The 26983-nt window shown below is 34.6% G+C and overlaps 1 protein-coding gene across 1 annotated transcript in view; it reads left to right on the top strand.

Moving 5' to 3' along the window:
• The window catches only part of LOC122815758 (kininogen-2-like), a 340159-nt gene that overhangs the window by 14720 nt on the left and 298456 nt on the right, over positions 1-26983 (top strand). The window contains exon 2 of the mRNA XM_044088520.1: positions 24828-24944. Coding sequence (XP_043944455.1) covers positions 24828-24944 — 117 coding nt within the window. The remainder of the gene's footprint in view (positions 1-24827; positions 24945-26983) is intronic.

The following is a 26983-nucleotide window of genomic DNA, read 5'->3' on the forward strand; positions in this document are numbered from 1 at the left end:
CGTCCAGTTGAATACAGCAAGTTTTTAGCCGGCCAAAGCTGAGGTTTTAAGCAGAAAATATTTCACACTGTACCACTTAAATAGGCAAGGACAGGAAATCAAAGAATGTGGCTACCCCACACCTGTAATTACTAGCAAATAACAAAATTCAGCAAACACTGACTAACTTCCAGTTCAGTTAATATTCCTGCAACACAGTTAAAATCAATTTAAATACTGTATTTCTTTGAAAAAAAGTGCAGATAAAGGTACTTAAATTCTCTTATACATCCAGTTGAATACAGCAAGTTCTTAGCCGGCCAAAGCTGAGGTTTTAAGCAGAAAATATTTCACACTGTACCACTTAAATAGGCAAGGACAGGAAATCAAAGAATGTGGCTACCCCCACACCTGTAATTACTAGCAAATAACAAAATTCAGCAAACACTGACTAACTTCCAGTTCAGTTAATATTCCTGCAACACAGTTAAAATCAATTTAAATACTGTATTTTTTGAAAAAAAAAGTGCAGATAAAGGTACTTAAATTCTCTTATACGTCCAGTTGAATACAGCAAGTTCTTAGCCGGCCAAAGCTGAGGTTTTTAAGCAGAAAATATTTCACACTGTACCACTTAAATAGGCAAGGACAGGAAATCAAAGAATGTGGCTACCCCCACACCTGTAATTACTAGCAAATAACAAAATTCAGCAAACACTGACTAACTTCCAGTTCAGTTAATATTCCTGCAACACAGTTAAAATCTATTTAACTACTGTATTTTCTTGAAAAAAAAGTGCAGATAAAGGTACTTAAATTCTCTTATACATCCAGTTGAATACAGCAAGTTCTTAGCCAGCCAAAGCTGAGGTTTTTAAGCAAAAAATATTTCACACTGTACCACTTAAATAGGCAAGGACAGGAAATCAATGAATGTGGCTACCCCCACACCTGTAATTACTAGCAAATAACAAAATTCAGCAAACACTGACTAACTTCCAGTTCAGTTAGTATTCCTGCAACACAGTTAAAATCAATTTAAATACTGTATTTTTTGAAAAAAAAGTGCAGATAAAGGTACTTAAATTCTCTTATACGTCCAGTTGAATACAGCAAGTTCTTAGCCGGCCAAAGCTGAGGTTTTTAAGCAGAAAATATTTCACACTGTACCACTTAAATAGGCAAGGACAGGAAATCAAAGAATGTGGCTACCCCCACACCTGTAATTACTAGCAAATAACAAAATTCAGCAAACACTGACTAACTTCAGTTCAGTTAATATTCCTGCAACAGAGTTAAAATCAATTTAAATACTGTATTTTTTTGAAAAAAAGTGCAGATAAAGGTACTTAAATTCTCTTATACGTCCAGTTGAATACAGCAAGTTTTTAGCCGGCCAAACCTGAGGTTTTTAAGCAGAAAATATTTCACACTGTTACCACTTAAATAGGCAAGGACAGGAAATCAATGAATGTGGCTATCCCCAAACCTGTAATTACTAGCAAAGAACAAAATTCAGCAAACACTGACTAACTTCCAGTTCAGTTAATATTCCTGCAACACAGTTAAAATCAATTTAAATACTGTATTTTTTTGAAAAAATGTGCAGATAAAGGTACTTAAATTCTCTTATACGTCCAGTTGAATACAGCAAGTTCTTAGCCGACCAAAGCTGAGGTTTTTAAGCAGAAAATATTTCACACTGTACCACTTAAATAGGCAAGGACAGGAAATCAAAGAATGTGGCTACCCCCACACCTGTAATTACTAGCAAATAACAAAATTCAGCAAACACTGACTAACTTCCAGTTCAGTTAATATTCCTGCAACACAGTTAAAACCAATTTAAATACTGTATTTTTTTGAAAAAAAGTGCAGATAAAGGTACTTAAATTCTCTTATACATCCAGTTGAATACAGCAAGTTCTTAGCCGGCCAAAGCTGAGGTTTTTAAGCAGAAAATATTTCACACTGTACCACTTAAATAGGCATATTTTTTTCCCTTTGTTGAATGTCCTGCTTAATTTGGGATGTCACCAGGTTGGTTTGTTTCTGGGGATAATTCTAGTCTTACTTCTGATAAGTACAGCAGCCTCTATGCAGCCACTGACATGGTTGTACAGAATTTATGAGATCAATTCAGCGTAGGCTGTTGTGTTCTCAAGGTTTGGAGGGGAATGGGATTCTGACAAACCGTTTCTTAATAAATGGCAGTTTGCCTTTGAATAGTTCCTAACTGTTACTGGTTTTACTGGGGTTATGGAGCTGATTTTGATTTTGAAGGAAACGGGGAGGGCAAGACGTGGTTGGGGGGGGGGGTTTGCAGCATTCTCCCATGTTGGAGACTCCAGTGGGTGTATTCACTATTTGGTCAAGGGTGTTTATAGTTACAAAGTCCAGGAATCTCTGTGCCTGCAGATTTGAGACCATGTGGGATTACTAGTCTATAGAGGGGCAATTAAAGTTTCTCCTCAGGTGGGTGTTAGTTTGTATGGTAAGTGTCTCCAGTAAGTCCACAAATGCATTGTGAACTTCTTGGGACATGAGGGGTGACCTACAGCTGGCTAGGATATGGTACAAGATTTTGTCTATGGTGACCTGCTCATGGAGTAACTCCAACACATCATCCTGTTTGACCAACCTAGAGGTATGCTTACTGTGGCTGTATATTGAGATAGCTCCACCTTTAGCCCTTGTCTGTACAGCTACTGGTCTAAAAGTGCGGAAGGCACAGGCATTTTTTTGCTGCCTCTTTAAATCATGTTTTGGTAACTGCACAAAGGTCTATATTTTCAAGTGTGATGAGGCCTTGGAGGGAGTGTATTTTTTTATTTAGGCTCCTACCATTGAGAAAATACACCATGAAGTTCAGTTGACTTAATTTTGCTGTGTTATTAGGTTTGCCAATTTGGTATTGCCTAAAAAAAGGCAGTATGGGGGTGGATAAAGTTTTAGCCAGTCTTTGAAAGCCTAGAGGGGGCAGTACAAACCATTCTTGGCAAAGCAACATGATCTGTTAACCATGTCCTCCCAAGCTAAGAAATATTGGATCCCTTTAGAAAAACACCAAAACGACAGCCAAGTGTTAAAATTAATCATCTTTTGCTCATATTGTGGCATCATCCTCGGTGATGGTAATATGCTACTCAATGCCAGGCTCATACTATCCTGTGACACAAAGTCTGAGAGCTCCATAATATCTCACTTCATATAGTCCAGGGAGGTACATCTCAGGTCACTTACACCTACACAGGCTATGAATCATGCTGGTACCTGTGGTGTAATGACTTGCATGCATGCAGTGATATATATATATATATATATATATATATATATATATATATATATATATATATATATTTATATTTATATACTGCATGTGAAAAGATACCTCAGGCTCACACACCTTCAGACCTATCAGCTTGAACAGTATTCTGTATGAAATCATAGAGTCATAATGAGGTTCATACAAAATGACACTCAGGACTTACTTCTGTTAGATATGAAACAGTGCAAGTTTGTTGAGGTGTGATGGTGCCTTCTCAATCTTGTGGCATCCTTTGAAGAGGAAGCACCAGTACTTGTTAAAGGACTATTATACTATTATACAACGACCCCCCATTAATATTCCAAAATGAGCACGCTGATTGGTCAGCGTGCACGTTGTAAATCAGAGTTATAGTAATGGAAAAAGGTCCAGTCGCCCGGACTTTTTACATTACTATAAATCTTTTTTTTTTTACAGCAATGGAGAACCCAAGATCTCCATTGCTTCACACTGTCTCGCTATGTTAAACGAGTTTAACATAGTGAGACAGTTTGTAAAAATCAACGGAGATCTTGCTTTCTTCGTTGCTTTTTACAAACTGTTTCACTATGTTAAATGGGTTTAACATAGCGAGACAGCTTTAAAAAAAGCAATGGCTCCGTTGCTTTTTTTAAAGCTGTCTCGCTATGTTAAACCCATTTAACATAGCGAAACAGTTTGTAAAAAGCAACGGAGATCTTTCTTTCTCCGTTGCTTTTGCCCACAGCTCTGATGTACTGCGTAGGCATACACATGCGCAGTACATCAGAACTGCCGCAGAATACCAGACAGCTGCTGAAGGGCAGCAAGGAGGCATTATACAATGCCATTATTTAAGAAAATTAATTATTTTTTTTCTTAAATAATGTCATTGTATAATAGCAATAACCCACCTCTGGGTGTGGGTAATGCTGGATTTACCCACGGTTGGCTTTGTTCGCCCTCGTGACCAAACCACGCCAACCCTGGGTAAAGCCAGCATTACCCACACCCAGAAGTGGGTTATTGCTATAATAGTTCATGCTGCTTATCTCGACTTTGCCACAGCATTTTGCACTATCATACAGGAGTAATTGACAAATTAAAAGCATTATTTGTCAATCCATATGTAATTCAATGGACAATACATGGATCTAAACTACAAAAATATCACATTAATGCAGGTGTGATTCGCAGCCTACCTGTTTCAGAAAGGCCTACATATTTAGACATACCTGAACAAGTACTGTGGCAGACTGTAGATAATCCTATAGATAATACACCAGCGCACAGTGAGTGAGTAAATTAAACATTAGACTGACAGAGATTTATACAGTAGTGCTTGAGTAGGCTAGTAGTAAATGCCAAAGACTGTTGTGTTTTGTGGGATTCTGTAGACATACTCCCTGCAGCTGGTTGTGGTGTAATACTCAAAAATGTTAAACCAAACTCATTGAATATTCATAATGAAAGGCTTAGCCAGATCATGGAATGGTGGTCTGTCATGTATGTACAAAAAAAAATAAATAAATATGTATGATTAATGTCAAGTCATTCATAAGTCGCCACTGAAGGCACATTCACATGTACCAGCATGATATGAAAATCCATGGCTTGACTAAGCTGGTCTGTTTCTTGGGAGAATGTTACTTGTTGTTAGATGCTTATTTAAAATGGAAGGATACACATAATCTGACCTCTGCCACTTTTCATGTAGATGCAGTTTCAGCGGACATGATTTTCCAGAAATGTTACTGCCTGATAATGTATTTTTATTTTACCAAACTTTATACAGAGAGATGGAATTCATCATGTTAATACCACAGCATTTCATGTTCATCTAGTGGCCTATTAAAAAGAGCTGCATAGACTTTGAAGTAAGAGATGGCGGAAATAAAAACCGAGACTATGGAAACAAGACATAGTTCTTGTCCAGCTAGACTTTCACATTAGATGATGGCATGCTTATGTACAGTAAAAATGTTTATATTAAGAAGACTGATCCATGTTTGACTTGCTTTCGTCAGATTTAAAACCAAAAATTCAGAGAAAACACAGCACAGAAGTAGAATTTCTGTAAGCATACAAAGATGTCACTTTTTTGATTAAAGAGGAAGTGTATTAGAAGCATTGCAGTTATGTTCCTAAATATATCCCTGGTAAAACTGAGTATCAATTAAGATCTGTGCTTTCTGCATTAGTCACTGGTCACGTTTCATTTGCAAGGAAGTATGCTGATCTAATCAGATCAAGACTCACAGAGAATGAACCTAAGAACTGCTTTTAGCAGTGCAAATTTTCCCACTTTTTCTACAAGTGGCAGGGGAACATGCAGTAGAGGTACCTGTATCTGTACCTCTGGTGACCAGTGACCATAAAGAACCAGTTGACATGCCTGTCATGACAGAAAACAATCTTCAGGTTTGCCTGCTGCCAGTCCCCTTATTGTATTAACCTACTTACCTCTAACAGTCTTATTTACTGGTGAAACCTTTGTTACTGGAATGAGTAAGAATATACTCTGGCTTCTCTGAAGGGATATTAATTTACCTGGACCTTATTTTAGATGGTAAATATTTGAAATGTTGGGACCTGCTTGAGAGAGTCACAAAACATGGAGGCTGAATGTCTGAAAAAACAGACACATATACCAGGTCCCAGGTTTCCATTTCCTGGAATATTCCCTTTTCTCTGAGATATGGTTATCTCAGAGTTGATGTATTATAAGTATGGGGGGGGGGGGGATTCCATGTATAAGCTTTTCACTGACATCTTTTCTGCTGATGGGACCTGGATAATTCAGAAGTGCAGACTTGTATAAGCAACACAGAAATAAACAATCTACTGACATTGTTTTAGTGTTAGAAGTTCAGTATCTTACTTTTAATTTAACATATGGCGAACATATTTGTTTTTTGCATGAGGCTTTAAAAACCATCATGAGCATTAACTCCTTTTTCCCGTTGAATCAACTATCGGCATCTTTTTCTCATTTCAGTACTAGTTTCCTTCCTTTTTTGACAGTCATACCAGACTGTTGCAAGTCTTCTCTCACATAATCCATCCACCTCTTTGCTGGACACCCTCAGTTCCTTTTGCCTTCTTCCTGTCTGTCCCAAATCTTCAACATATTACCTTCTGCTTTCCTGCATGTATGCCCAAACCACTGTAATCGGCTCTCTTTGACCTTTTCTGCAACTGGAGCTACTTTGGCTTCTGCTCAGAAGTCTCCATGTCTTCATTTGTACCACAGTGTGAATTCTACCACATATCTCAAGCACTTCATCTCCATCACCTCAAACTTCCTCAACTGCTCTGCCTTCAGTACCTAGATTTCTAAACCATACAGTAGGACTGGTCACACCACTGCTTTGTACACTTAACTTTTCAACTTCTTTGATATTCTTCTGTCACACATTACCCCTGACACTTTGTGCCAGTGGCTGCAGCCCCTCTGATTCTAGCTTTGACTTCCTCATTCAGGTTTCCCGTTCATGAGGGTTTAGAAATGACACTCAACATTTAGCTTATTCCTTGAAAAACAAAACAGAATGTCAGCTATGCAAATGTTTATTTCAATAGCTGAAGCATTTAGTTGAACTGTTTTAAACGTGTTCTGAGTTATTTCAAGGTAGATTTAGGACGAAACATAGAAATCAGCTTTGTACTCTCAACATAGACATTTGCATGCTGTTATTTTTGGCACATTGGGATGAAATGCTAAAATTCAGATACACTGTTTTCTTTGCAAGCTCTTATAGTTTTTTTCTTTTGCAGTACAAACTAGCTGAATGTAGTGATGAACCTCAAAAGTGGAATTAATGAGATATTGATATGAAATTAATTTAGACAATACTCAAAAGAGCAAAATTAGCTCTATATGATTTTAAGGTATAGATATGCGAAAATCTGTAACATCAACTCTCTTTTCCCTATTTTCGACATTGGGTGAGGGTGTTGCATTAACTGTCACCACCTCTTTTGATTCAGTGCTACTCTCTGGCCTTCCTCAACAGTCATGTCTGACTACTGCAGGCCTTCTGTCACATAATCTTTTGTCTGGATGACCTCATTTCCTCTTACCTTCTTTCTGTCTATCCCAAACTTTCTTCACCCAATCATCTTTTGGTTTCTTGCGTGTGATGGAAGCACTGTAGTCTGTTCTCCTTGACCTCTGCAAGTGGAGCTACCTTGGCATCTGTTCTGATGTCCTCATTTCTTCATGTGTCCCACAGTGATCATCCTACCACCCATCTCAGGCACTTCCTCTCACCCATCTCAGGTACTTCCTCTCCATTACCTCAAGGATGATAAAGGGCACCCTTGCTTGATGCCTTTCATTATTTTAAGTGGTCCTGACAGGAAAGCTCCAATTTTAATGTATGATATAGAAGTAGTGTATAATTTCTTCAGCAATTTTTAAAAAATTTGAGGAAAAGTTATACATTTCTAGAACTTTAAATAAATAGGGTTAACTTAAAGAATCAAACACTTTGTCCATGTCCAGGCTAATAATTGTTATTTCTCTTTTTTTTTTGTTTTGTTTGCATAGTCCATTAATGTTAATAGTCTGATTAAATTGTCTTGGATCTTCCTGTGTAAAATAAACCCTGTTTGATCATCTTTTATTATTTTTGGTAAGAAAATTTATTTAATCTATTTGCTAGAATAGATGTAAAAATCTTGTAGTCCACATTCAGAAGGGAAATAGGGTGGTAAGATGTTATAAAATTAGGGTCCTTGTCATGTTTCAAAATGGGTGAAATCATAGCATATTTCCAGGAAGGGAAAATGCCATCATTCTTTCTGAATTCTTCAAAAGCATCTATTAGAATTTCTAAGGTCTGTTCCGGAAGTATCTTATATATTTCCCCAATTAGCCCATCAAGGCCAGGGGCCTTATTATTTTTAATGTTTTGTATTTTTCCCTTAAGTTCCCTTGACGATATAGACAAGAAGTCTAGAGTTTTGTTCTTTTGTTAATATTTTATCAATATTGTCTTTCAAAAACTTGTCTCTCATACTATTATTAGTATTATGTAGGTTGGAGTTATTTAGTGTTTCATGATGTGTTTTAAAGACCTCTAGTATTTCTTTTAAATCTGTTACATGTTTAGGTTTCTTCATGGAATTGTCTATAATTTCCTTAATATGATTAGCTTTTGTCAGGCTTTTAGATTTAAGTGCAAGTCTATGCATATTCTTGGGATTAATATAATAGGTTTGTAGCTTTATTTTTTCAAAGTTTATTGCTACATTGTGAATTAAAATTTCTGTGTATGTCCTATTCAGTTGCTCTATTTTGGAAATTTTTGCAGCATCTTTTTTGTCCAAGTTATTTTTTAATGTGTCAGTTTTTGATTGTTTGTGTATTAGCTCCTTATCCCATTCCTTCTTTTTGTTTAAGTACCAACTTTTGATTTTACCATATAAGTATGATTTAAATGTATCCCAAAGTATAATTTTAGAGGTCTCATTATTATTATTAAAATCTAGAAAGGTCTTTATTTCTTTTAACAGCCATTCTCTGAAATCTTTTAATTTGGTAATATATGCAGGTAATCTTTGCCAGTATATCAGGTCTCTGGGTGTTATGTGGATTTAAAAAAAAATAGCGTTGTGATCGGACAATGGGCATGAACTGATCATGACTTCCTGTATCTTAGATAATAAATTATAAGTAACAAATATCTTATCAATAGTTGTTTGGGTGCCACACCTACAAGAGTAATGTGTATATTGTAGGGAGTATGATTATCTTATGGTATAAATATCCCTTAAATTTGAAGTGGTGATAAAATTATTTATTTTTTTTGCTGCAGCTGACATTTTAAAGTTATCATAGTAGTATCATTCTTAGAAAGAATGCAGTTGAAATCGCCTGCACATATATCTCCTTTAGCTTTAAATGAGATTAGTTCTAAGTGCTTGTTTGCTGTTCCTGCTCCAGTACCAGATATCCAGTATACATTAGCTAAGGTCATGTATTTTCTATTTATTTCCAAAGTTACCATACTTAACATACCATTTTTGTCCAAATATGAATCAATAATTTTAGGTACTGGTAAGGATTTTTTCCACAAAATCATAGTGTCCCTCCTCTTGGTCTGATAGTGAGATACAACAAGTGTTGAATAACCATTAAAAACAATCTATTCACATCTTTTTCTATTAGGTGGGTTTCCTGTATAAATGCAATATCCACTCTATTTGTTTCAAGGTATTTACATAAACTTCCCCTCTTTATGTTGTTATTAAGGCCATTGACATTAAGCGAAACACATTTATATATAGACATATTTGAAAACACATGTTTGCATTTTGTATTCTATTATGGACAACATTTTAACTTTACACATATCTAACATATAATCAGAACTATATACAGTACCAAACATGGAACTTAAAATTCCTGGTTCAATGAACAAGTCATTGAAGCCACCTTCTACCATTCTACAATCAATAGCCATTGTTAGTCTTATGCTTCAGTCTGTAATTTCTGAATTGTACAATGTATTTTAGGATGTGACGACTCTCCTGACCCAGGTAAGAGTTCTAAACAGTCCTTTTAGGGTGTCATTAAACTATGAATTGACTACCTTAATCAACAACTATGAACATAAAATATAGGTTCAAACAGCTATGTCACAAACCATTCTATTTCAAGTGATAAGTACCTTGCAATTGCTAAATAACAAAACATTTGTTTCCAAAATAATGAAGTAAACAAAAAGATTTACACTTGTATTATAAGGATTTAGAGTTACTTAATGCTATCGTCACATCAAGTTCTTTATATTTTGCAATTGGTAGTAAGACTTTAGAATAGAATGTAAAAAGAAATGCAATCTCCTAACTTTAATCTTGCCAATATCTAACACGTTTCAGAAGAAAACAATGAGAATGATATGTTAACAAGGATTTATTAAATGAACTTTTTACTGAGAACATTATTTAAGTTATGAGAAACAAAAAGAACCTTCTCTAAAGTTATGAATGTTGTCCTCTCTTGTTATTTACTCATGTATTGTACACTATGTTTTTCTTCTATTATAGCTTCTTACTATTTGTTGCATATAAAAAAAAAGGGGGGGTATATATAATTTTATACCATGTGTGTGACTGCATGGATCTTCCAGAAGATGCAGACATGCGGAATCAGTAAAATATGTTATCATGCTTGCATGTAATTTTTAGATTATCAATTAGTTTGAGTAAAATAATAAATACACAAATTATTATTACTTGTGTCTATTCTTTTCCCCATATAGTTTATTACATTGCAGACTTATATGCCAACAATAAACATAATACTTAATTTTTGTTTTAACAGACAGACTCAGTTTACCCCAACATTACTAAGCATTAGAAGTATTTGAATTAACTTCATGCATTTATCCAGTCAGCAAAATGTGATTATCATGTTAAAAGAACATCAATGAATAACTTTGTAAATAAAAACACTTCTAGTACCCTTTCTTGAGTAGATTCAACTAGGATTACATCCCTGTAGTGTAAAAAAGCTGATATAGTTCGTATTAGAGTCCAGCAGCTGAAATCTGATGTCCTTTTCGTTGCAGAGCATTGCATGATGATGACGAAAGTTCAAAGGTTGTATATGTCCTTCTTTCATGTAGTAAATCAACTGGGAAGCTGCTATGAGTGCAACCCCCCCCTGCACCCCCCATGTGGTGGGCTGCGCCCCCATCACACGCTACTTAAATATTCCTACTCTGAGATCACACTGCATTGAAGTAAAGGGAAAATATTCCCTATGGTAATTTCCGTGTTACGCACATGACGTTTCGATGTTTCGATGTTTCGACCAATCGGGTTCGCTCAATATGCGTTCGCCATTTACAATTTTCGACCACGCGATAGGAACCTCTTTAAAACATATATACTCAGTTATAAGTACAAAATATCAGTTTCTACACATTGTTACTCCCATTACCAGCATATTATAATAAATAACAAGTCAGAGTAAACTTGGCAAATGCATGTAGTTTCCAGCGTACAACACTATCAAGTTAAAAACACATATTATTACTTTCACCTTCTATCAGCAGTTTTACTAAAAGGATCTAGTGCCTTTAAGATGTTAATAGCTTTGTATTGTATATATATATATATATATATATATATATATATATATATATATATATATATATATTATATATATATATTATATATAATATAATATATATATATTAATCTGCATAAAGGCACATATAAAATACATAAGAGGTTGGCAATACACTAGTTGCAGTTGGTATTTATACAAGCTGCCACTCCACCAACAATCAACAACTAGATCATGACTGAACTGCTTGTTTCTATATAAGACTTTTTATATTTAAAAAAAAAAATATATATATATATATGTATATATATATATATATATATATATATATATATATATATATATATATATATATATGTAATATATATATGTAATAGAAGGGTCAGCCACGGTGGTGCAGCAGTTAGCGTTGCCGCCTCACAGCAAGATGTTCTCTGGTTCGATCCTCAGCTGGGGTGCCTTCTATGCAGAGTCTGCATGTCCTCCCTGTGGTCACATGGGGTTCCTCCTGGTGCTCTGGTTTCCTCCCACATCCCAAAGACATGCTGTAGGTGGATTGGACACTCTAAATTGGCCCTATGCTTGAGTGCATGCTTGTGTGTGCCTTCTCTGGAAGGTTGGACACCGGGTTGGCCACTCGACACCATAAAACTCCACTGCCAATCATGAGTGGAGAAGGTCATCCACTGTGGCAATCCCTGACTGAGAAAAGTGAAAGAAGAAGATATATATGTAACAGAAGATGCTTTTTTACATTTACCTTAGTATTTGTTCATTTGGGTTCAAAGTATTTGGATAAATTCTATCAGATGAGTAAGGTTACAAATGACAATAAAAACATTTACTTTCCTTTTAGTTTTTTCTTTGTATTTTTATCATTTGTTAATGAATTACTATTGATAGCTTGTCTTTTCAGACTAGGTAATGAAATGTCCATATCTTCTATTTTATCCAACAGTTTATTCTTTCTGACAAACTCTGCTGTTTCTTTGAGGTTGTTGAATATTTTTTGCCCATCTGAGAGAGTAATTTTAATTCTTGCAGGGAACAAGATCTGAGCTTTTATATCAGCTTTCTTCAAGCTTTTGATGAGAGGGACACATTCTTTCCTTTTTGTTATTGTAGTGGAGGTATAGTCATTATCAAACCTTATATTTTTCCCCTCAAGTTGTATTGAATTTCCCGACCAAGCTGTTCTTAATACTAAGTCCTTGTCCTGTGTAGATAAGAATTTAACTATGATAGATCTCACTGCATTAGGGTTTTTAGAAACAGATGTGCTGGATAAAGACCTGTGGGCTCTCTCAATCCCAAATGAGAGAGACTCAGGAAGGTTTAATATTTTGGGCAGCCATTCATTTAAAAACTGGACCATGTTATTTCCTTCCATCTTCTCAGGTACCCCATATATTCTGACATTATTCCTTCTTGTTCTGGACTCTAGGTCTTTGACTTTCTCAAGTAAATGATTATTCTGTTTTAGAAGGAGCTCAATTTGGGTGTCATTTTCCATTTGTCTCCCATCAATGTCATTTACAGTTTCCTCTATGGCTGCTATTTGTTCTGTTTGGTTATAATTTCCTTCAGGTCTTCTATTTGTTTCTTACGTTCCTTTTTCATGTTCTCCATAATCTTTTCTAAATTATCCATCTTCACTGAAACGTCCTGGATGCTGGAAATTATTCTGTGAAGTTCCTTTTTCATGGAACTGTCCTGAGGAGAGGCTCTTGTGTGACTCATAGTTTTGTTCAATTGTACAGTGCTGCAGTACTTCTGACAGGAATTTTTCTTGATACAAACTCTGAAAGTTTAATTTCTTCTTTGTAGATAGCCCACAGTACCAAGAAGTATAACTTGAGATGAAAAATTTCGAAATTATTTAGGTTAGAACCTAAAAATCCTGTCAGAAACAATCTTTAAAGACAGAGCATCAGAGAAGTGCTGCTAACACTTAGGCATCTTGGCCACACCCCCGGGATGAACTATTTTTGAAGGTTCCACAGCTTCACAGGTAGTGCGCCCATGTTGTAATTAGAACAAGAACTGCTTAAGGATGGCAGTAGTAAAAGGCACACTTCAATGTACTATTGTTAATGGTGTTGCAGTCTGCAGAGATGCCACTTGGGGAGTTCTAAGAGCACTGTTAAGTGTTGACATTCTCGAAGTCACACTGCATGACACTGTTGACTGATGTAAGAAAACCCAAGGCTATAGGATGGTACACCTTAAAAGCTTATTGCCATAACCTTCTGCACTGCTGCTGAGATAGGGCTGCTCTGTAAAAGCACACAAGGTTATGGTAAGTGATGGGCAGTAGGGCAGCATTGTGCACCTTCCGTAGGAACAATACACAAGGCCCTGTGGAGATTTACTCAGGGTGTCCAGTAGGAAGACACTGTGACCTTATTCTGGAACAGTGCCTGTACAGAGACACTGCCATTTAGGAAACAGAGCTCAATGTGAGAGATAGCAGTATGCACTGTCAAAAACTGCTGCTATCACTGGCACGCAGGAATGAGCTGTATAACTTAATGTTACTGAACTGTGTAATTAACACAAATCATGATATTGTCATCTTTAACTAAAGAGTAAGATCAAACTCATTGCCAAATAAATCATCCTTCCTAGATTTTTACTAATGGAACTAATCATGCAATAACTGACATACTTATGAAAACTAAAAACTGGGATGCTGGCTTTGATAAGTCTGCTCAGGATGCATTCAGTTTTATGGTATTATTAACTTCTACATTCATGAAGAAATGCTGGTAAGGCATAAGTATACAGGTAAATTCAAAAAAAGGACCAACTGGCAGAGTGACAAAATTAATATGGAATGCAAAAAAAAAAAAGAGATAGCGCGAAACAGAGAGATACTACTAAGTTTTCAAAAATGACGCTAGTTACAAAGACAAGTCTTACTTAAAGTATAGAAACTACTTATTTCATACCTTTCAACCTCATACCACAGAAAATCTGGACAAACCCTAAAATATTTGGGGAACAAAGGCCCAAAAATAGGTACAGATTTTAAATATTGTTTTTATAACATTGCTAGAATAACAAGATTTGTTAGTATGCATGTTCTGAAGGATATCAAGTCTAAAACTCAAATGTATATCATTATTTAGTGACTTCAGTCCTCAGTGATTTGCCATAAAACCACAAATTTTATGAGGAACAGACCAAAAATATAAGACAAAAATCTCAACAGTTGAGAGTTGTTCTTATCTTTTCTTATCAAACCTTTCATATCTAACTATGAATTTATTTAACATTTGTTAACTGGGAAAGTCCGACTTGGAACAACGCTAATTTTTAGTGGAGGCCTGGGGAGAAACACTCCAGACACATGTCTTTGTAACGTAGGAGGAAACTGGAGCACCCAGAGGAAATGCCGACAAATGCAGGAAGGACATGCAGACTCCACACAGAAGGCACCCCAGCCAAGAAGTGAACTGGTGAACCTTTTGCTGTGAGGTGACAATGCTACCGCTGCACCACTGCGCTGTCATGAAACTGAAAGCAACACTATGATATTCTGTAATTAAATTAGAAAAAAAATGAAAGAAAAATTATGAATGTAACACTATCAATAAACAATAATGTGAGTACACAGACAAAAAATATAGTGAATGTGTTTGCAACAAAAATGTTGTGCAGACTTCTTCATAAGTAGAGAAATATGTCAGTGTCTAAAGAAATAAGGAGAAACAGCTCTTACATAACTACAGACCTGATAGCAGCTGCAACAAAATTAAATACTCAATTTCCATGAAACCATTCAACACTTTCCTATATAGAGTTAAGGAAAACTTAAATATTTATTTTATTTATCTATTTATCCTTTGCTGACTGGGTTAGTTAGCCAAACCCCAGTAAATTATGTTGAAGAAATTGTTAGCATGTACACACATCCCTGACCTATTGTGAAAAATTAGAGTGGTACCAGTGATAAAAAAAAATTAAAAGGGAAAGTAGTATTAAAGATGTTCTGGAACAAAGTGCACTTGTATGGAATATTGGTATAAATAAAGTGGGAAAATTTGAACATTTTTTCCCAAAGTAGGTACATTTCAAAAGGACCAAATTATTATATTCTTCTATACTAAAGTCAGCAAGGTCACCATTGTATTTTCTTCTAGTCCTGCTTATGTTGTTTACATCACAGGGTGCAGTGCATACAATTTATTTTATGTAGGGAATGTGACAATATATTTACATGTTGGAATATAGTTTCATAATTTCATAGTATAATTCAACTGCAAAAGGTTTTCATTGGTCTAATGCATTGCAGAGTCCATAAGTCCATATTTATATTTATTTTCCCATATAATTATCCAACTTTTTTTTTAAATTGACATCAAACAAAAATTTCACACATAAACAGGTATACCATTCCATAACTTATGAATTCCTTGAGTCATAAACCTAACTCTTGTCTTTGTTTATTTTCTGTTGGTTGCATAGTTAGGACCAAGTGCTAGGATATTCTACAGGCTTTATTAAACAGATTGCTTGCCTAAGATCAGAATTCTTCCATACAATACAGGCTAATCACAAATTTCCCTAATTAGTCTTATATGAAATGCAGAAAAGACCCAAATGCTTCATTCTCTCAGAATAAGTCCACTTAATTATTTTGTTTATTTTTGTATGAACCTTCTTTGAACTATTTCTATTCTAGCACAGGTCTGATCATAGTTATAAGTACAGTATGTTATGCCACATTCTTTCTAGATTCCACTATATACAATAATAGGCCAGATTGTCTTAAAGCCTTAGTTTTTATGACTTGTATGTTGTACTTAAAATTAATGTCCTTACAAATAAATGCACCAAGATTATATGGATCAATGTGGTGTTGTGGAGGGGAGGCAAACATTTGACAACATTAACAGACATATGATGATCCAGAGGGAAGAACAGTGTAAGAAAATACCACTGTTGTTGGTGAGTCTTGATGTAGAGAAAGCATTTGACAGAATAAGCTGGGAGTTTATGAGGAGGGCAATGGAAGCATTTGCATTACCTGATAAAGTTATAAGGTTGATTAGGAGGATATTTAAGGGATTGGAGGTGAAAATTAAAGTGGGTGGGTTCCTCTCTGATAATTTCTGTTTGAGCAGAGGAATCAGGCAGGGGTGTCCTCTTTCCCCTTTGTTATTTGTGTTATATTTAGTACCACTGGCAAAGAAAATAAGAGACTCAGAAATTCAAGCACATAATTGGTATGGTATTCAAGAATAAATGTACCAAGACCCTTAACTTGATTGGTTATTTCCAAAATCTTAACTCCTCCCATTGTTATATTGCCCTATATATAATTACCAGAGTTTAGAACCTTACATTTTTTTATGATTTAACTGTAGCCCAACGTTCTGTGTCCAATTTTCAGTTTCAGCTGGATAATTACTTAAATATTCCACATCCTTCTGATCATGTATATCAGCCCCTACCTTACAATCATCTGCATATTTACTAAGCCAGAATTTAGGTGAAGTAGGCATGTCTGCAAAACAATATTAAATAAAATAGGTTCTAACAGTGAGCTCTGTGGGACTCCCCTTTTTAACTTTTTCCAAGTCAACTGATGTCCATGGAATACTACACAATGTTCCAAATCATTAAGTGAGCCATCTTATTATCTATAGATTTACAGTCTTGGTTTTTAGTGTATGAATAATCTGGTCATGTCTTAACTGATTGAAAATGTAGATACATCTAATTAAATTACTACATGTGTTTTTTTAGGTGTAAGGCATTTCATTGAAAGCTCATTTCATTGAATAAGAACTCAGTGACTACAATTCATCAAAAACATTGTACACAACAAATATACTGTAAAAATGCTTTTTTTGCAGAGGCAAAAGTCTCCCCCCCTTACTTATATACCCTAATTCCATGGTCACATAACTGTGAAGAAAAAAAATACACCATTTACAGTTAATCAGGATAAATTGGAAGAAAGGGAACTGTGTTGGCAGTTTAGATTAAATGCTACTAATCCCCCTGGTCTCAATGAAGGGGTGTCTATAGCATTTGTTTTAAAACTTAAATCTTACACTGTCAGCCAGGTGCTGTTGTTCTGTGCATTTTAACAGACTATATATATAAAACAAAACTTTTTTGCCGGGCAAGGATTATTTTTATTTTCATTTTATATTTGTAAACTAGTAGATAACATACTATTTTTAAGGCTTAACCTGTAACATGTTGTTGCTTTAAGGCATGCTTTTTTTACAAGTGAGTGCATTGATGATGTAAACTGTCATGTGATTATAGGGAGGGGTATTTAAACTTGGTGTCTGTGCTTTTGTAACAGATTCTGATGAAGTATATTTTTATACGAAACCGCTCAATCTTGTCAATTTTGCTGTGTTTTATTAAACTACTGGAAGCTCTTTCGGCCTGCATTATCATTTTTGGACTATCTTGCTGGTGGTGTAATTTTCCTGGATTTGGTCTTTGTTATTGAAAGTATCTCAAGAAACCATGTTCCAAAGAGCCTATGATTTTGGTGTTTTCCCAGTGGTATGTCTGAGGAATCTTTATTTCACCAAGAATTCATGAAGTTTTTTAATTTGCAGGGGTATGCATTTATGAAGTTGTTAGTTAAGGATAAGTGGTAAATGCCCCAACTCAAAAAAGAGATTGAGTTGAGTATTATGGCCTTTACTACAGACATATTGTTTGAAAACTATAGAAAAGGATACATGGATAGTTTTTTAAAAAAATGATTGGAAATGTGATGGTATTAGGAAAAGGAAGGAGAAGAAATTTGTAATGATATGGATTATAAAAATAAACAAGTTTATCCAGTTTTATTTAAAAATAAAATAAGTAAGGGCAATGATGGTTTGTGTAAAATTTCAGATATTACTAGTGTAAGGGACAGGGTTTTAGCTAATCCTTTAGAGGTACCTTTTCTGAGGCAATTAGTGATGGTAGCACAGTGCGATTGGCACAATAACAGTCAATTACTAAAACTGCAACAGGGGTTTGAGATGGGTCCCATACTGACAGTCGAATCACAGTAAAGGGACAGGCAGAGGGTCAAATCAGGGCGGCAGATAAATGATCAAGGTACTGTTATAATTTTGGAACTGAATAATTTCAATGTGCACAATTTTAATCGTTGTATTATTACATAGGAACATTTTTACATTTTTGAAAAGGGCCTCACTTTTGTATCTGCCTGTAGGATGAATCTAGTAGATACTATAACTGAGCTGAAAATGTTTGTGATGAAGCTCAACTTTAGTTTTATTTTTAAGAATGCCAACAATCTTGATGGACGTAAAATACTTGCATGAAGTATTTGCTTTAATCCCTTCCATCATCCAATGTTATCAGTGTTTGAGAAGATGTGTGAAAAGGACTTAAGAACATTTTATTCTGAAGGTCCAGCACACACATATTATAATCTGGCTATGTCTGAAAAATTCTTACTTAATGATCTATTTACTGAGAAATTAATTAAATTAATGACATCTGATGGGGGATGCTTATAATGGATTGGGTGTATTACTCTAGCTGAATGTTGAATTTATTAGTGGATGATGAACAATATATACAGGTGTCATTGAATGGAATTAATGTCACCTACAGATTTATTGCTCTGATGTTAGACATGCTATATGTTAGAAATACGATTACTGAATTTGAATATAAATATTTAAAAGCTGAAAATCCAATTGTTCCTGCCATGTTTGGTATACCTAAAATACACTCTAATTTAACGGATCCACCATTAAGACCAATTGTTGCAGTAGATGGCTCTAAGATGGAACTGCTGGCTAGGTTTATTAATTCAGCTTGAAAGGTATTTGTACTAGAATGGTGAATTTTCTTAAAGATTCTTGGAAATTTTTGGAAGTTTTAAGGAATGTTGATTTTACACATAATTCATTGTGGTAACTATAGATATACAAAATTTATTTTTGTCATACCACAAATAAATGGTTTATAATGGTCATTAATTTTATTTTAGATTTAAATGAATTACCAACAGACAATTTAAAGAATTTTGCAAAAATGTATGGATTTTGTTTTGAGAAATAATTTATTGTTTTCTGAAGGTTATTATTACAAGCAAATTAGTGCTGGGGCTACCCGTGCCCCCAGTTTTGTGAATTTAGTCATATGTTGGGGAGAAAAACATTTTATCTTTGATAGTCCATTTGTATTGAAATGTGCAACTTATTTACAATTTCTGGATGACATTTTTGTGATTTAGACAGCTACAGAACAACAATTGAAGGAAAGTATTGATTAACCTAATAACTGATTTTTTTATTTTTCACTTATTCATATTCTTAGAAAAAATATTAATTATTTGAATATATTTATTTGTAAAGATGAGATGAACAAATGTTATGAATCTCAATTATATTGGAAATCAACTTATAATTATAGCTTTTTACATGTTTAACAGCTGCCATCCATTCTTTCAAAATAAAATAAAATAGTGAAAAGACAAATGAGATCCCCTGAATTACCTCTGAGGAAAGGTATTTTAAGAAGGAAGTAGTAAAATTGAAACAGAGTTTTTCTGAGAGAGGGTATCCTGCTAGTTAGATGAATTTGATGGCTGAGGAAGTTGAAAGGAAGAGATATACTAGATTTTAGCCTATACTAAAGATATCAAGCCATAGCCAGACATCACAAGTTATTAACATTAATGTACCAAAAACTTTTGAAGGAGACATGATGGTTTTCCCTTACATGAAAACGAATGAGGTAGAGAACATCATTAGAAGGCGTTAGAATATTTTGCCAGCCTATAATTTAGATGAGGAATGAATGCGTAAAGACCCGCTTTTATATATTAAATAGCATCAGACTTGAAGAATTGTTTTGAAAGACCCAAGTTAGAGGTTAATTTTGGGAATAATTAAAGGGGGGACAAAAAATTTTGGAAATGTAATCAGTACCCCCTTATTAATGATAAGTGGTTAGGAAATAGCAATATAGTTGAAATGGTCCCCAAAAAAGGGGAAGACATTTAATTGTGGGTCAACAGGGGTGGTTTATTTGGTATACTGTGTATCAAGGCAAGTGTTTTACATAGCTAAAACAGTAAATGGTTTAAGAACAATATTTATCAACATCAAAACAGTGTCAAAAATGGGGATGTAAACAATGTCCCATATAAGCTTTTGCAGACCTCAACAGATCATGGAGGATTTTTTTCTTGGTATTACAAAACGTTTTTACTAATCCAAGAGAAGGGGATAGGGAAAATAAATTAGAAAGGATGGAAATAAAATGGCAGCTATTAACAAACATATGTGCTAAACCATGTTTAAATGATAACAGAAATATAAGAAGTGTGCTGAAGTTTAGAAAAACGTTAATTAATTTTATTTGATTTTTGATTGGTAATTTTTAATATAGTGATAGTTAATACATTTTTATAGTTGTCATGAAAGCATTGATCATGTATTGATTATTTGTACTTAAAGCACTTTATGGCCTGTTTAGAAGTATGAAGTGTCTAATTTTACTGTTATGGTCATGTGACTTAGAAGAAGTTTTAAATACAATGTAGCTGAAAGAGTATTACGTTCTAATGAAGTCTAATTTATTAAAGATGAAAGCAGTCAACCTAATACTGACAAGCTTGGTCTTATTTATTTATACTACAGCTCTGAGGACATCTTGGTATGTTCTTTTTATTTTTTATTTTTTGGTTGTTCAATGTGCATACAGTGACCATTTTTTTCCTTTTGGTTCATTTTTAATTAGTTGTATTCAATGGTGCTATGGAGTAAAAAAATGTAACCGTCTGATGAAGTCCTAAGAAAATATACATCTTGCTGATAAAAGTATTTACTGTTTTAATTAAGGTGTGATTTCTTCAACAGTCTTTTTTTAATGTTCAGTTATAGTGTGCAGTTGAGGATCATATTTCACTATGAAAGTTGCCCTGGAGTGTGCTGTTTTTCATATAATTCCATCATCTAAATGGTAGTTGAGTGCACAGGTTGTACAATGAGCATATCTGATGTTTCCTCAAATAATATTTAGTGTGAGATGGAAGGCTAAAGTTTTAAAGTATACAGCTTAATTACAGTAACTTTATGAGAATTACTGCTCAGTGCCTTTTGTTACTGTGGCCATTGCAAGATGTATCAATGTAAGAGAAGGCAGGGAAGGGAGAACAGACTGGTTTCAAGGAAACACCTTCCCAAAAAATACAGTCATTTAAAGAAGCATTTACAAGTATGTTCACTATTTTATGAATTCTACAAAATTCCACAAATGTTTAAAAAATGCAGAATTCATGAATTCCCTGAATAAATATATTTTTATTAGTCCATATAAAGGATAAGCAATGCAATTAAAATGTAGAAGTAAAACAAAAACCCAACAGGGTAAACACTAAGTAAAAATAACCAAACCAATTACGGACTGTGCCGAGTGTCGTTTAATGAAAAGCTGAACAACAAGCACCAATACTAAGCACTTTCACCATCAATACAATGGCTTCTTCAGAGTAAAAGGAGCATCAAATCACAAGCTTTAAATACTCACTGAGCTTTTAAAATGACCTATCAAAATTATTTTCTACTTAAACACATACACAAGCTTAATGCTTGTTTTAGCAGTGAAAATGTTAATACCAACAGTATAGTCAGTGATATGTTATTAAGTGCATTGCACCATAGCAATGAAGTTGCTGCATTGAAATGTGATGTTAGCACTAAAGCTGGTTTTACCATTTACAATTTTAGTGCTCTTGAAATAAAAGAATTGAATCATGATTTATTGGTTAAGGGTTTTATGTTTGTTCCTGCTTTCTGTTATAACATGGTTGATTTATTTACTAGTTTGAAATTATATACAAGACAATTAAATTTGTCTCTGCACATTAGAGGGCAAAACAATCAAAGAAATGTGATACCCTCAGTTTTAACTAGGAAAAGCACTTTTGTACCACTACTCATAAGGATGTAGCAATGTTTGAAAGGTTATCTTTAAACAACATGTGAGGATATATGGAAAACAAGCACAATGTGGTTGGATCAGATAATCTAACTGAGGTTGAAAGGTCAGCATTAAAAGAATTGATTACTAATAAGGAAGTTAGAATTATGAAGCCCGATAAAGGAGGTGGTGTAGTTATCATGTCTCAGATTGATTATGCAGCTAAGATGCATGGCATTTTAGATGATGACACCACCTACAAGAGGGTTTCTAGGAGTGAAATGAACATAGTGTATCATAAGATTGATTTGTTCTTAATGGACACTCTGGTAGAGGGTGGAATCCAGGAGAACGAGTACAGATTTTTGATGGTAGAACACCCGGTGACACCCGCTGTGTTTGGTATTCCCAAGATCCATAAAAGTCTGAATGATCCGCCATTTAGACCAGTAGTGGCAGCAAAGGGCTCTAAAACTGAGCCACTGGTGGCATATGTTGATAAGAATACACAGGGGTTGTTGACCGGGTTTTGCCACATATTGAAAGATTCTTGGCATTGTTTACAATGCCTAAAGAGTGTGGACAAAAAAGACATGAATTGGACATTCCTCACAATAGATGTAGTGAATCTTTTTTCAACCATACCTCATGAGGAAGGATTGGAATACTTTAGAGAAAGTTTATGCAAAAGCAAGTGTTTAAATGGAGTAAAGTTAAATAATGTAGTAACATTCATGGAATTGATACTCAAGAACAATTATATGACATTTGATGGTGAATTTTATCATTAGATTTCTGGAGTAGCAATGGGGGCCAAATGTGCCCCCATTTTTGCAAATCTGGTACTTCTTCACTGGGAGGAGACATTTCTCTTCCCTTCCCCTTTTTCTGAATGGATTGTACTTTACAATTGGTTCTTGGACGATATATTGGTTCTTTGGAGGGGAGGTGAAGCAGAAGCTAAGAATTTTGTTGAGTATCTTAATTCCACCACTCCATTTTTTCATTCACGTTCAAGTGGGACAATCAAATGATAGACTTCTTGGACATAAAGCTTATCAAAACACCCAAAGGGTTGGAAAGTAATATATACAGAAAAGAGATCTATAGTAATTCATTATTACATTTTTCAAGTTGTCATCTTTGACACCAGCATAGAAGTGTGGTGAAAGGACAGATGGTTCATCTGTCTTGACTCGTGAGCAACAATATGACATACCAGGAAGAAATGTATAACCTGGTAGGGATGTTTCGAGACAGAGGAAACCCATTGAAATTGTTGATATCAGTTAGAAATGAGGTTATGGGAAGAAGGGAAACATCATTTTCACCCATTTTTAAAGATTTGGGTGGGACAGTTGGTATAATTGGAAGATCTGAACCCCTTGATTTTAGAGTCTTTGACTCTAGAGCTCTTGTTTTGAAATATAATTATCAGACACCTCAGATTATTGAAATTATTAGAAAAGCATGGGATTCAGCATTTGATGCAGATGTTAAAAACGGTTAGGACAGACACCACGAGTAACATTTTCCAGAGGTAGGAATATCAAAAATTTACTAGAAAGACCGAAAGAAAAATACATATGCTCACGTATGTATAAATGCGGGGCTTGCAAATACTGTAAATATATTAACGATGGACCCTACGTGACTGTTTGGGGGTATAACAGAACAATTCCATGCCCAGGTAAATGTAGTTGCAATTCTAGGATGGTTATCTGTTTGGCAACATGCACAACATGTTCAAGCTATTATGTAGGAAAAACCACCCGGAAGTTAAGAGAAAGGATAGCAGAACACCTTAGGGCTATTAAAAACAAAGACATTCATAATGCCTTATATTCACACTCTATTGTGTGTGGTAATTTTAAGAGGTTCATATTTTTTGTTATTGACCGTGTATTGACAAGTGAAAGAGGGTGTGACGATAATGTTAGAATTGAGTCCTTGGAATATAAGTGGCAAGATTTATTGAATGCTACATTATTCCCTGGGCTCAATTATCACATTTCTATTATGCCCATACTGAAGCAGAGGGCAATGATTGTTTGATGTTTGTGTTAGTTTATAAGTATTCAATATGAGTTTTTTTTTACTTCTAGTTCATATTGTTGTGAAACATTTGATGAATATTATTTATGATTATTAGTATTTATTATTATATTTTAATAATATTATGTATATGCGCTTTGAAAATGTTTGTTAGGGTGTGACTTTATATGTCTTTTTATTTATCATGCTGTGTATGTGTTTAAGTAGAAAAGAATTTTGATAGGTCATTTTAAAAGCTCAGTGAGTATTTAAAGCTTGTAATTTGATGCTCCTTTTACTCTGAAGAAGTCATTGTATTGATGGTGAAAGCGCTTAGTATTGGAGCTTGTTGTTCAGCTTTTCATTAAACGACACTTGGCACAGTCTGTAAAATGTAGAAGTAAATTAAATATGATTTGAACCAGTGCTGCAAGTGAAGCTTCTATAAAGAAGTGTTTTTTTGTTTGTTGTCATTGTAATTCTTAATTTTAAAGTGTCTGTGATTGTTTGCAGGTGTTACATGGTGGAGAGAAGAATTATGTATTAAAGTATGAAATGAAAGAGACTATTTGTCCAAAAGGAAGCAAGGCACGCCCACAGTCCTGTTCTTTTCGAACTGAGCCTGACACTGTGAGTTGGTTTAATGCATTGTTTGAAATTTATAACTAAATAATTGGATATACATACATACATATATATATATATATATATATATATATATATATATATATATATATATATATGCCAAACCAATCAAATGAAAGTTTATCACAGAGATGTATTAACCAGACTGGACTATTATACTGCAAAATTGTTTTAACTGCACATCACTTATCATTTTATTACACATGTATGTCCTTTCCAGCCATCAGAAAGGTGGTTTTACTGCTCTGGCAAGTGAAGTATTTCAAAGAGTAACAGTTTAAAGATAAGGACAAAATGCAAACTTTCTAATGTTTAGCACAACAGTTATCACAACATCCTATTAACTAGATTCTTTACTGTATTGTTTTCATTCTTTGACTTGAATGTTTCAAAACACTAAATGCACTTATTCTTCCTATTTTCTGTTATATAGTTTGACTTCACTAATTAACATCACCTGTCACTTACCTGCTTTTATTTGTCATGGTAACTGTAAGATAGTTTGGCAGGAACAGATGTTGCTTTTGTCAACTGGGCTTTAATATTGTCTTCCCAAATTGTACAAAGTGCATTTTTCATGAACAGTAACTGTTTTCGAAAGTCATCTACAAATATGGCCTGTAAGGACTGTAACAGATAAAAGAATATCTGTGTGAAGACTGAGCGAACAAGAAACCAGAATGATACTGCAAAATATTATAACCAGGGAAGGTACATAGTAAAGGAGCACTGAGACATTTCAGGTGCCTAGGTTTAAGGTGCCATGTCCATATGTTCGATCCCAGATCACTCTACTGTGAACGGCTTTAATGGATTTGAGACTTTTCTGAAGAAATCTGTGTGTACACATCTGAGTGCATATTGTTCAGAAAAGGAAAAGCTGCATTTTTGTCTTCCACTCCCACATACTGTGCATTTTTCTTCCACATTGACATTACACTGGAATACTTAGACCAACACTATCAAATGCCTATTTTTGTGATACTGAAAGGTGATCAGTCCAACTGTGCTCGTGGTTGCTGTAAAGAAAATAATCATCTTTGATAAATGTCAAGTGCAGTTTAATAAAAAAAAATAGGTTAATAAATATGCCATTCAAGTCTACCCATTCCCCCTCTGTGTTTCTTTTACTTACTGTGTCAATCAATCAATAATTTACAGAATTGTCAGTTCATTGATATGCACTTCTTCAGAGGATACTAAAAGATGCTTAATGAACACCCATTGTCACATCCTGAAATAAGGATGCCTTTCTCTGAATAAAACTGCAGCATTATTTCAGTAAATAAATAGATATCCTTTGTCCATGTACCTATCAATTACTTTTCACTGCCTTTTTAAAACCCTGTTTAATGGTGTTTGGTATGCTTAGATTCCCTTATGCCTTTTTCCTCTGTTTGTGATACATTGTGGCTCTTGATAACTTAAATAAAAAAAAAATCAGCATTCATGGTGAAGGCAATGACACAGAGTAACTAGATAAATAGTCTTACCCCTTCCTGTCTACCTGTGATAAATAATGACTGACCAAGTTCTCAACCCACCAGTGCCAGTTGTTCCAGTCAGAAACAACGACCAGTACCCACTCCACTAGACTTTCATATCTTGAAACAATGAAAATCAAGATTATTATCTTTAAATGCCACTGCGTATCTTTAAATAAATAAATAAATAAATAAGTTTCTTGTGACACCGGTGATGCATATTTACTGCACCTTTGGTAGATTCCAAATCTATTGGATCCTATACTTACAAATAAAAAAAAAGTTCTGGAGATTTGTCCTTTTTAAATAAAGTAAAGAAAATTGTCTGCAAAGATATCCCCTAATGTACATAAGCATCCCATTATGGACCCATCACCATTCCATCCATAAAATGGCATCCCCTAATGTACCTAATCATCCCATTATGGATCCATCACCATTCCATCCATAAAATAGCATCCCCTAATATACATAATCATCCCATTATGGACCCATCACCATTCCATCCATAAAATGGCATCCCCTAATGTACCTAATCAT

Source organism: Protopterus annectens, chromosome 11.part0 (assembly GCF_019279795.1).
Source record: "Protopterus annectens isolate FY-2018-M chromosome 11.part0, PAN1.0, whole genome shotgun sequence".
In the NCBI taxonomy this organism is placed as follows: Eukaryota; Metazoa; Chordata; order Ceratodontiformes; family Protopteridae; genus Protopterus; species Protopterus annectens.